The sequence below is a fragment of the Nelusetta ayraudi genome, unplaced genomic scaffold (assembly GCF_046127955.1).
Source record: "Nelusetta ayraudi isolate G7.1 ecotype Tasmania unplaced genomic scaffold, CSIRO-AGI_Nayr_v1 ptg000089l, whole genome shotgun sequence".
Classification (NCBI taxonomy): domain Eukaryota; kingdom Metazoa; phylum Chordata; class Actinopteri; order Tetraodontiformes; family Monacanthidae; genus Nelusetta; species Nelusetta ayraudi.
This window is the reverse complement of record NW_027466139.1, coordinates 1324892-1336020: the sequence shown is the minus strand read 5'-3', so window position 1 is coordinate 1336020 and position 11129 is coordinate 1324892. Positions and strand designations below refer to the sequence as shown.

At 44.1% G+C, this 11129-nt stretch overlaps 2 protein-coding genes across 2 annotated transcripts; one reads left to right on the top strand and one right to left on the bottom strand.

Annotated features, from left to right (window-relative positions):
- Window positions 1-2852: 2852 nt before the first annotated feature.
- fbxo5 (F-box protein 5) lies at window positions 2853-6615 on the bottom strand. The gene is made up of 6 exons (XM_076046185.1): window positions 6438-6615; window positions 4790-5358; window positions 4483-4653; window positions 4204-4294; window positions 3885-4064; window positions 2853-3513 (listed from the first exon to the last, which is right to left on the bottom strand). The coding sequence occupies exons 2-6, from the start codon at window positions 5314-5316 to the stop codon at window positions 3250-3252; spliced, it is 1233 nt and encodes a 410-aa protein (XP_075902300.1). The 5' UTR covers window positions 5317-5358; window positions 6438-6615; the 3' UTR covers window positions 2853-3249.
- Window positions 6616-7886: 1271 nt separating this feature from the next.
- Window positions 7887-11116, top strand: mtrf1l (mitochondrial translational release factor 1-like). The gene is made up of 8 exons (XM_076046170.1): window positions 7887-8786; window positions 8909-8988; window positions 9127-9231; window positions 9345-9423; window positions 9812-9975; window positions 10078-10195; window positions 10330-10466; window positions 10585-11116. Exons 1-8 carry the CDS (start codon window positions 8375-8377, stop codon window positions 10795-10797), a joined length of 1308 nt encoding a protein of 435 aa, XP_075902285.1. The 5' UTR covers window positions 7887-8374; the 3' UTR covers window positions 10798-11116.
- Window positions 11117-11129: the final 13 nt, after the last annotated feature.

The window sequence follows — 11129 nt, the reverse complement described above, 5'->3', positions numbered from 1 at the left end:
CTGTGCATGTGTGTGTGTGAGTGTGTGTGTGCTTACCTCTTCTTTCCACGTGAACGTATACTGGAGTTTCTCTCCTGCACCCAGACACCACAGATAAACACTGCTTACTTGTACCTTTGCATCAAAGGGCGGCAGCAGTTTGGTTTGCTCAGATCTTCTGACTAGTTTATTCACTGAATATAATCTTGAAAAAGAGAAATTACATTGATTGAAAAATCACACACACACACACACACACACACACACACACACACACACACACACAAAAGACAAAGCCAGCCTTTCACAAATGTTCCACCTTCCGTTTCAGTTACATAAAGCCCAAAGTTTGCAGCCAGACTTTATTTTTCTCATTCTGAGGACTTCCTGCTTCACTTCCTCTTCCTTCCTTCGCCATTTCCTGCAGGCGCTGGAATGACAGCTTCGCTCCTGGGGGGGGTCAACAGTTGGTTGGTTAGCAGCTAACTTCGGTGGCATGTGACTGACTGACGTGCGGTCAGTCTCTGCAAATCAGCATCACTTGAAAACACAGGGCTCACATTGCTCACATGGACCGGATGCGGTTGTCTCCTGTCCTGCGGCTGAGATGAACTAAAAAAACGTGCAACAGAAGCCAAAGGACCAGCAGAGAGAGCGAGAGCACAAAGCTCAATCACACACAATTGGGCACAGTCAATCAGCCTGTTAGCAAGAGGTTATACCTCTCCGCTGATTGGCCTGACTCAATCATTTAGAGCAGCGGAGTCAAACTCAGACACACAGTGAGGCCAAATTTTCAAACTTGGACACAGTCAAAAGTATTCACAACATTGATATTTATTGAAAAACATCTTCCTCCAGATAGAACAGTGAACCTGTTTATATGGAGCCAAACAAGTTTTGCCTCAACCTGAATACGGATCAAGCAAAGCTTAATACTATACAATAAATTGCTTCATATTGCACGCTTGCAAAATTTAAATTTCAAATTTAAAAACTCAGCAAAAAAAAAATGTCATGTAATGTAAAGAGAAATCGTTTGCATCTTTTTTTTATTTGCAGCCTTCCGATTCAAATTCCAACAGGAACCTTTTTCCACGGGCTGATAATACATTTAAAAATAAAAAATAACAACAATAAATCAATGGAGTCATAATAATATCCTTCAATGAACATCCTGTCCTGATTGATGGGCCACAATACAAGCTGAGCATTCTGGGAATTGTAGTATTAGTGCTTTTGCAGCGAAACTGTATTGGCCTCGCGGGCCAAATATAATTACACTGCAGGCCAAATTTGGCCCGCGGGCCAGAGTTTGACACCTATGATTTAGAGGTTCGCACACATTTTGTTGCCAAGTCACCCCAGGTCTTTCCTGAAACACACCTGTTCACACACACACACACACACACACACACACACACACACACACACACACACACACACACACACACACACACACACGGATGTGTCACCCACCTCTAATGACTTTTCCAATTAGCAGCAGGGTGCGACGGTGTTGGGGATGTGTCTCGACTCAGCAGCCGATCAATAAATCTGCCAGATGAACGACTGGGAGTAAAAGGCCACAGCACAGACTAATCAGCGGTGGCCGCAGGCGACACCAGCAGCGCCTCTCATGTCCTGCAAAATAGTTCATCCAGCTCCATCATTGTCACATTTTCTTACACGCTCTGTGTCTCCTTCTCCATCCGTCTCTCCAGCACGAGACACGTTTATTTTGCTGCGGAGTCGACACACGTGCGGCTCCGTGACACTCTGGACATTTGAACCCTTGTCGTCACTTTGACAAAGTGCAATGTTGTGCTGGGGAACACAACAGGTCAGAATTAGATTCACTGAGATACTTCACTTGCCATGAAGAGCAAATGTGCATTCATATACTATCAGTGGTTTGGATTCTTTTGATAATAATAACAATAAACAATCTGACTAAATCTGTCAGTCTTGCCATTTAAACCTTTGGAATCCGTTTTGAACATTTTTTTTAAAACTATGTTTTTTCTCCAATGGGATGGCCGACAGTTACTGTGAAATATAAAATGTGACGTTTGAAGACAGACCCAACGGGACTTTGGTGAATTTAGCAACATTCACCACTAGAGGGCAGCCGAGAGGTTGGAGCTTGACTTTCCAAGGCAGTGGTTCTCAACCGGTGGAGTCTCAGGACTCACATTTCTCTCCAAATCTTGAAGTCGCGACCCAAATTTATTCCACAAGAATGAAAAACTTAGTCCACTTTCTATCACGTCTAGCAAAGAAATGATTGAATTAAATTGTGTCCTGCAAAATAAATGTCCAACATTTTCTCTATAAATCTATATATTTAAAAATGCATTTTTAAAAAAAAAAAATGCATCCTGACGAACAGGCTGGTAAGGCGGCGCATGAATGAGACATTTAGATGAGTCACACAAACAAAATACACAGGCATGGCTGCGGGATACGACTGACAAATGGGTCAGTGTGGAAATGTCAGAGGTAACTTCTGACTCTCCAAACCAGTGGCGGTGGATTCCAGCAGCTGGGCCTTGTGTTTTTAAGACGGTTTGAACGAGGTTTCAGTAACTCTGAACTTTTGTGTTTCCTTGGGTTCAGAGCTCGCAAAAATCTTTAAAGATTTCCATTTGAATAAACTACTTTCAATGTCTCCGAGTATTGAAACGCTGCTCAAATCTGAGGACACTAAAGCTAACTTGCCATCATTATTATATTCCTTAAAGCAACAACTTTTGTACCGCATCATTTCAAAACCCCACTGTGAAATATCTTCCCAAAGAGTTGAACGTGGCTTCTTGTGGCAAAATGATCCGTCGGTGATGCGTAAAAGAATGACAAAAACCAAACCAGTTATGTTTTATAAGAGTTGTATTTAGAACAATGTGTCGTATTTACAGAATATACATGGATAGAAACATTTGCACATACCCTGACAATAAACATTTATTATAAAAAAAAGATATATACAAAACTATTTAAAATATGATTCTTTACAAGTCACTTCATTTTTAAAAAAAAAAAAACATAATAAAAATAAATGTAATAAAACTAGCAAGGTGACACTCGGATTGATTGTCCCAGTCTTCTGCAAAAAAGTGCCTCAGTCAGCTGAGAGAGAGTCCAGGTTCAGTGTGCGGCTCTGCACTGGCCAGTCTTTGGTGGCTTCTTTAGTGTCGCAGTGTCGACCGTTCCGATTCATCACAAACTCGGGTGTAACATGTCGGGTGTAACATGCCGGACGTGGCTCGCTCACAGGCGCCTGACGCTCCTCTTGCTGCGAGCGCTGCCTGGTATGAGCTGGTTGCTCCTGGTGGAGGAGGAGAAGCTGGACCGGGGCTGCACCAGTCTGCAGGGGGCGGAGCCGTGGAAGGCCTGCTGGCAGCAGGTGCAGAATTCGTAGAGGCAGCTGGAGCTCCTGCACGTGGCCCTCTGAGCCCCGGCGTGGTGCGTTGCCGGCGAGCCGCAGCGCCTGCAGGGGCGCAGAGACTCGTGCTGCTTCAGGTGGCTGGCGGCCTGAGGAGGAGACACGCACACGAGTTAGAACCACAGGGTCACAACACGGCAAGATGGAGACGCAGCCTGAAGATGCGTCGTCTGTTGCGAGTGCAGTTGCAAACACTCGCTGCGTAAAACCTAAATTTGGCAATGATGGAAAGAGCTCTCAACCTCTCAAATATGCCTGAACGGTTTTGACGCTCTCATGAGGCGGTTTTTCACAAGTATCCATACAGAGATATATGGCAAAAGTGTCATGGAATTACGGCTTCCAAGTGCTCCACACCATTCAGTGGAAACACCTGCCAATCGCAATTGCACTTTGTCGAAATTTAAGAAATATCGCTTTTATTTTGCGAAGAAACTGTCGTGGAAATGCAGCTACTGACCTCCACAAATTCGTCAAAGCGTGTGGCGGGAGAGTTCTTCGGCGACGGGGTGCTATTCTTGTTGGCCCTGGTGTTGGGGGTGGAGGTGGCCAGCGACTGGATGCAAGACAGCACCACCCGGGACTCGGCCAGGTCTCTGGTCAGACCGCTGCCCTGCCACTTCCCAGAGCCGATGGAGTCCTGAGCAACAGAGAGGGAGGGACACATTGAGATTACACAACATCAACTTGACAGTCGCTCTATGCCTGGCGACCGAGACCTAGACAACAAAAAAAAGGCCGACGTCGACTCTTCTGAATGACTCCGTTCAAGTTCTTACCCTGCGCTCCTGCTCGGCTTTTTGGCATCTGTTGAGAGCTGCTTTGTCATCGCAGATGATCTTCATCCACGTCCTGCTGACTTTTTTACAGCTGTGAGACAAAAAAAATAATAATTGGTAAGAACAAGTCTCTGACAAGTCCTTGTAGTTTTTGCGGCTCAAGCGTTAATTTAAATGAAGCGGATTGAAAAGGAAGAAGATTGCAGGAAGGAAAGAAAGAATCGACGAGCAGAAGAAGTTGTTCGCAAATACAGAATGATGCAACCGTTTGTAGTTTACCTTATTAGGTCCATGTCTCCCAGCAGCACCAGGATTTTGGACAGAATGTGCCGCATGTTCTTTTGCAGGAGGGACGAAAACACGTCGACGTACTCGCAGCCCATGGAGCCACCGATGACTTGCTGGAGGGGGAACTCCTGAGCCACCTTGGAGACGATGCTCCAGTCGTACCTGAAGAAATGGCAAACGACGGGTTCAGTCTGAGGCCTCGCAAATCTCATCAAAACTCTGGGACGGCTTTGAGTATAGAGTGGCAACAACAACGTGTTGTATTAATATTAACGTCTTTAAAAAAAAATGCGATTACCTCTTGTTCTTTCTGAAGCCCTTGGCCAGCTCCTCACACACAGCCTCGTGGAACTTCAGCAAAGGCAGTGTGCTGTTGAGGCAGTTGGACGAGGTGGACGACGCGGACTGCGTTCCCTCAGGGGGGGAGGCAGCCAGACGACGAGAGCTCGTCCTCCGTTGGCATTTGGTGGGAGAACTCTGCTGCGATGGCCCCTTTCCCTGGCGTGCGACGGCAACAACGTTCCGGTACCCGTCCTCTTTGTGGTCCTCGGTGTGGCTGTTCTGTAACGTGAGGTAACCACTGTCCTCCAAAGTCCTGTTGTGGACGCCGCCGGCGCTGTTCTCTTTGTCCTGCGATGCCTCGGCGCCGGCGAGAGACGGCGACGTGGACCGCTCCTCCGTAGGTGGACACGGGGGCTTGAAGTAGTTTGGCTCCAGTTTGACCGGTGAGAGCTTGAGGTTGAACAGCTGGCCGTCTGCAGCACCAGCAGCAACTACATAAGTTATGTCCTCCATTTTCTCTGGCTTGTAGCTGGGGCACTTCATGGAGATCGCCTTGCACTAAAACTGACACAAATTTCTAGGAATCTGCATGACAGGAGAGAAGATGGCATAGGTTAGTAGAAGTAGACTCAACTGATCAATTCTCTGCCATAAACTCTAGAGGTGGCACAGTATTATCAAATAACACTATCCAGAGGTCTAATACGATATAAAAGTGGATATTTCTGTTTTAAAAAACAACAACAACAAAACAACAACAACAACAGAAAAGTGAGGATATTTGTGTTTGGTGGATTATATTTTTGCTGTAACACTTCCTGGCTAAATGGCCCTTTTATTGTGTTGAGCTTCTGGTTCCTGCAGGTGCTGACAACCATGTGCTCGACTAGCTTATCTTCGCTAAATGTTTGTTTAACTGTCTAATCGTCTCGTGTCACCAGTCAATAATTTAATGTATTACATAACTAACGAACGGGGGGAGGGGGGGAGGAGAGATGCAAGATGCAAGATTCGGTTATTTATCATGGGCGCAACCCCACATTCCAGCCATGTTGTTCATCCAACGCATGTTCATTTAAAAAAAAATGCTGCACGGTTTACAAAGCGGAATTAAACGTGTTTACAGCGGTACGTAGAGCCAATAAGCATCGTATAATTGTCGAGTACTTTGGTGAGACTTGCAAAGGCTGAAAGAGGTTTTCGCTAAATATTTGCAGTATCCTCTTAGCGATTTTGGCGCGATGCGGATATGGCGCAAAAAAGCGACAGCCGCCCCAAATCGTATGCATGCAAAACCAGCAAGACGCATTCTTTGACAATGATGCACTTAAAGTTATAAGGTTAGTTGGTTGGTTGGTTTCCATTAAAAAAATATATATATATGCATCGATCTTACCGCTCGACGGATTGTGCTGTTTGAGTGTGAGCTAGTCGAGCTGATGCCTCGAGTGAGCGCGTTGCCGCTTAAAATCCTCAAAGTTCGTCGACTCGGATCATATCGTAGAATATAACTGCGGGTTGTTCTGTGGCCAGGTTTATTTTTCACACCTTTGACGGATGACTGACTTGCAAAGAACATTATCTTTTTAAGACCGAGGAAACTTTAACCGAGGCACAACAGTTAAGATGCTGTTCGTGTTGACCGCTAACGAGGAGTCTCTTACCTGGTGGTTGACCAAGACGGCTGTATTAATATCCAAGTTGGGGTGAAGTTTCTTCTCCTTTGCAAAAAAAAAAACCCCGAAACGAAGCAGATTTCCGTCGTTCCTCTTCCGAACGAGCCAGACTGTCTCTCGAACTTAAAAACTCCCGCTACTTGGGACTCCTATTTGAAACCCGTGCCGAAAAAGGCGCAAACCAATCAGAGCGCAGTAGGCGTCGGTCCTTTTAAACGAGCGGCCAATAGAAACGGTAAGAGTGGGTGCGGTCCCACCAGCGTTTCTCTTCCGACTAGAAACAATACGGAACTAATGGGTTTTGTTTAGTTTTTTTCAAAAAAGAAATTCAGTTAGAAAAAAAGAGACAATTTCAAATGTGTCACATTGCCAAAAGGTTAAAGGTTAACGACCTAATTTCAGTACAATATCATGTTATGGACTCAAACTTCTTGCTGCATTATGTTTTTCCTTGAGTGCCATTTACACAAGGAATGTATTCAATCTATGACAAAATGCAGAGCACTTGCAAAATAGTAGCTTAGCTTCTATATATATATAAGAGGTTTATTTGCCTTAAAGGGGACAGAAGTACGGAAACTGCATTACTACTTTGGGTACAAGCACAAAGGATGATACACAGAGAGCTCAGGGACAAGAAAGTCACACTGGGATGTTTCACAGCTTAGTCAGGAATGTGTGAAGTGCCTTCACTGAAACTGGGTAGGGGGTGGACGTGAAATGGGCAGGTTTGGTTATCAAAGGATCCTTGACTAGATAAGGTGTGAATTGCTCCTCGCCTCATTTGCAGATGGACTTTATTTGAATGGTTTCGCTCTTTTGCGTTTTGCAGACATAGAGTAGAACTTGCAGAGAACAAGGTGACAAGTGCTCAGTGATAGGAGGCCATACATTTGTGAAAACTCCACTATGCGGCGCACACCCCAAAGCACATGACACCAATATGACACCGCTTTATTCATGACTCTTGAAACCGACATTAATATGTCTACCCCATTTAGGCTTAAAGAGGATTTACAAGTACTGATACTTGTGAATACCAATACTTAGTGGTGAAACCTTGGTTCAGCTTCAGGCCCTTGCTGTGATAGTCATTTAATTGCTACGTGTATTTCTAAAACTGGTTACTCAGTAATTTCACAATTTTATGTTTACAGCTTTCTACACTGCAGATAGATAATGAAGACATCAAATACATGAGCGAGACATATGTAATTATGCAGCAAAGAAAACACGTTCAATAACTCTAAATACGCTTGTTATGAAAGGTGGCTATTTTGAATAATGTAAATATAAATATACAAACTAAGAGACAGAGATATCATAAACACGATGTTAAATATATTTTTGGGAATTTTGAATCTGAAACTCATGTCCAGCAGATGGCAATATAGACTCGCTGGGATCCATCGTTTGAGGAACTGAGGCTTATGCGCATGTGCGTAATTTTCAAGATGTCTGCGCCCTGGCACGTCAGTAAATGAGCAATGTTTTGTCACATAACCAATATTTACTGATAGCTAATTTAGTTTTTTTTTTTTAATATGTATGTATTTGAAGGTAACTCCAATGTTGTCTTGTAAATCTATAAGTCACTAATTGTTTTGTTTTGTTTTTATGTCAATATCAACGTTAAATGACAGATTGTTGACCTACTCAACGGCTTATTTTTTTTTTTTGTTTGTTTTATGAGATACAAACTAACTCCTTAATACACAAGAGGCCGTGTGTCTTTCGCGGTTTTGATTGAATTAGACTAAATTATGAGCTCCTGTGTTGTATCCTCATTCCAAACTTGAAAAATGACAATACGCAATCTTTACGCGGTAAATTGTTCCTGTCTTAGATGATGAACTAGAAAAGCCACATGCTAAAGTCAAATCTCGTTAGGATCTCCGACCTCTCCATCATTGTATTTTTGAATCATGGCTTACAGAAGAGCTGGGAATCTTTTTTCACTTGGGAGAGGCTGTATGAGGATACAGCAAAAACAAAGTCTCCGTGTCCTCAGCCAAACCTGTAAACACTTTTATAAACCGTGCGGCACAACTGCAAGAACTCTGCACACTGGAGCCCCATCCTGTATGGTGGCCAAGTTACTGACTGCGGATGAGCTTTTCGCCAAGACGTCGCTGAAGGAATATCTAAAGAAGATGGAGACTGAGTATAGTGACTGTCTGCGAGTGGTCAACAGCAGTGGGACTGAAGAGCAGTGCACTGAGGAGGAACTGAGGGCCAAGAGGACCAAACTGTCCCTGCTGGCTCCTCTCATCCAAAGCATCAGACAGCTGGATACCAAACAGAGAGACATGGCTGAGACAGTGACACTTCTAAAGGGTGAGACCAGTTTGTTGCCATCCTGTGAATCCTAGTCTGCCAGTGATGATCAGAATGTCTAATGTTTTTATGTTCCTTTCTCTGGCAGTGACTTAATAGTATGTTTCTGCTTGTCCTCACAGATGAAGACCCAGCCCTGCGAGAGCTGGCAGAGATGGAAAGAGAAAGCTGTTTGCAAGATATTGAAGAGCTCAGTAAAAAGGTTCAATTGGGATTTTTCATTTTTAGTTAAAAATGACTTTTTTAAAAATGACTTTTTGTGGGGGATTTTTGTTCGTTTGTCGGCATGTGTCATCTCTCATTTACCTGTCTGTAAAATCAAACCGTTCTTTCCAATCAGATCCTGGATCTGTTGACTCCGGAGGAAGAGGCAGATATGAGCGACCTCGTCCTGGAAGTCACAGCTGGTGTTGGCGGTCAGGAGGCCATGCTCTTCACTGCTGAGGTTTGGAAGCGCTTTAATATTATTTGCAAGTATTTACATTTGACAGTTGTGTTGAACAGTTCATGTAGATGTGTTTTCAAACTGGTCCTTGTCCCATCATTCCCACTTTTAAGGTGTTTGAGATGTACCAGGGCTACGCTTACCACCACAGTTGGTCTTTTGACATTCTGGAGCACATGACGAGTGACTTAGGTCAGTAATGTAAACGTTTTCACAGTTAAAGGGTTGACTTTACATACAGTCATTGGCCAGTGAGGGTTAATCTTGAAGTGGGGATACAGAGTTAAGAAATGTGCTAACAGTAAAGCCAAGCACCAACATAAATGCTTCTTAACGGGACATTTGCAGTTGCAGTGGCAGTTACCAAACACAAGAGGGAGCCATGAGTGTGTCACTGAAAAAAGTGGTCACCAAAGATTGGCAACAACATTTCTAGTTACAAAATGAGAACGCCTGCACTTTCACTTAATGTAAAACCTTTAGATGTGTACATGCCAGCAGCAGTGTGGCATCATCAACAACAACTGGCAGTAATTTGAAGGTATTTGTTCTGCCTGTATTCTGCCCTCACAACGACCAGGTGGACTGCGTCATGCCTCAGCCAGCATCAGCGGCTCTCAGAGCTACAAGAGGATGAAGTTTGAGGCAGGAGTCCATCGGGTTCAGAGGGTTCCCAAGACTGAAAAGCAGGGCAGAATGCACACTAGCACCATGACGGTGGCTGTATTGCCCCAGCCAACTGAGGTACTGCTTCATAGTGAACTGATGAAACAGTTGTCCGGTCATCTCTGTCTCATAATGATCATATATAATTTGCAATCTGTGTGTATTGTGTGCCACTGTCAGATTTCGCTCACCATAAATCCAAAGGATCTGAAGATTGAGACAAAGAGAGCCAGTGGAGCTGGAGGCCAACACGTCAACACCACCGACAGTGCAGTCAGAATCGTCCACCTGCCCTCTGGTAATTTAAAAACACCTCGTCCATTTAATTGACTGATTCGTAAATCTGCACTTCTTGTAGGGAAAGACTATACTCCTACTCCAGGATGAATTGACTAGAGTCTGGTGTGTGTGTGTGTGTGTGTGTTTGTCTAGGTGTGGTTGCAGAGTGTCAGCAGGAGCGGTCGCAGCTGAAGAACAAGGAGAAAGCTATGAAGGCTCTGAGAGCAAAACTCTACAGTATGAAGCTCGAGGAGGAGACCAGCAAACGTTACAACCAGCGCAAAATACAGGTGAGATCAGCAACATGCAGCGTATCAACACAGCAATCCTAAAACAAAGTTGACTCTCGTGTTTTAGTCAGCCCCTGGATTTACAGTATTTTCTACCGATCTACCTATTCTCCCCTAGATTGGCACCAGAGGCAGATCGGAGAAGATTCGGACGTATAACTTTGCCCAGGACCGCATTACAGACCACCGGATTGGCATGACGTTGCACAATGTCAAGAGCTTCCTCCTGGGCGAGGACCTACTGGAGGAGATGAACTCCTCCCTACAGGACTTTTCCAACCAGGAGGCTCTCATGGAACTGCTGTCTGAAAACGCCCCGGATGGACCATGAAGTTTGGCACTACCTGAAGAAGACATTAGCAACCAAACAAAAGCGACGTTTTTGCTATATTTTAAACAAAGTACTAACGTATGATATGTTTCATCACTGTTTTGCTTCTCGGGGACTTTTAATTCCACATTCAGCTGATTAGTAATGTTGGGTCAAACATGTAAGTGGCCAAAGGAATGATTATTATTTATTCTGCAACCTTGTTTTGCTATCATTCAATAAAATAAAAAAAAAGCAACCTTCATTTTATACGCACGTGTATGTGTATGTGCTAGATCTGAAAGATGAATTAAAATCAATTAAATAATTGTTGTTGTTGTTGAAATGGGCTT

Bases quoted from the DNA above. Each gene is read 5' to 3' on its own strand.
- mtrf1l (XM_076046170.1), top strand. From the start codon at position 8,375: ATGGCTTACAGAAGAGCTGGGAATCTTTTTTCACTTGGGAGAGGCTGT. The intron at 9,424-9,811 runs GTCAGTAATGTA...CACAACGACCAG, and splicing joins GCACATGACGAGTGACTTAG to GTGGACTGCGTCATGCCTCA. The intron at 9,976-10,077 runs GTACTGCTTCAT...TGCCACTGTCAG, and splicing joins TATTGCCCCAGCCAACTGAG to ATTTCGCTCACCATAAATCC.
- fbxo5 (XM_076046185.1), bottom strand. From the start codon at position 5,316: ATGAAGTGCCCCAGCTACAAGCCAGAGAAAATGGAGGACATAACTTAT. The intron at 4,295-4,482 runs GTAAACTACAAA...TTTGTCTCACAG, and splicing joins GGAGACATGGACCTAATAAG to CTGTAAAAAAGTCAGCAGGA. The intron at 3,514-3,884 runs GTCAGTAGCTGC...TCTCCTCCTCAG, and splicing joins GCTTTGACGAATTTGTGGAG to GCCGCCAGCCACCTGAAGCA.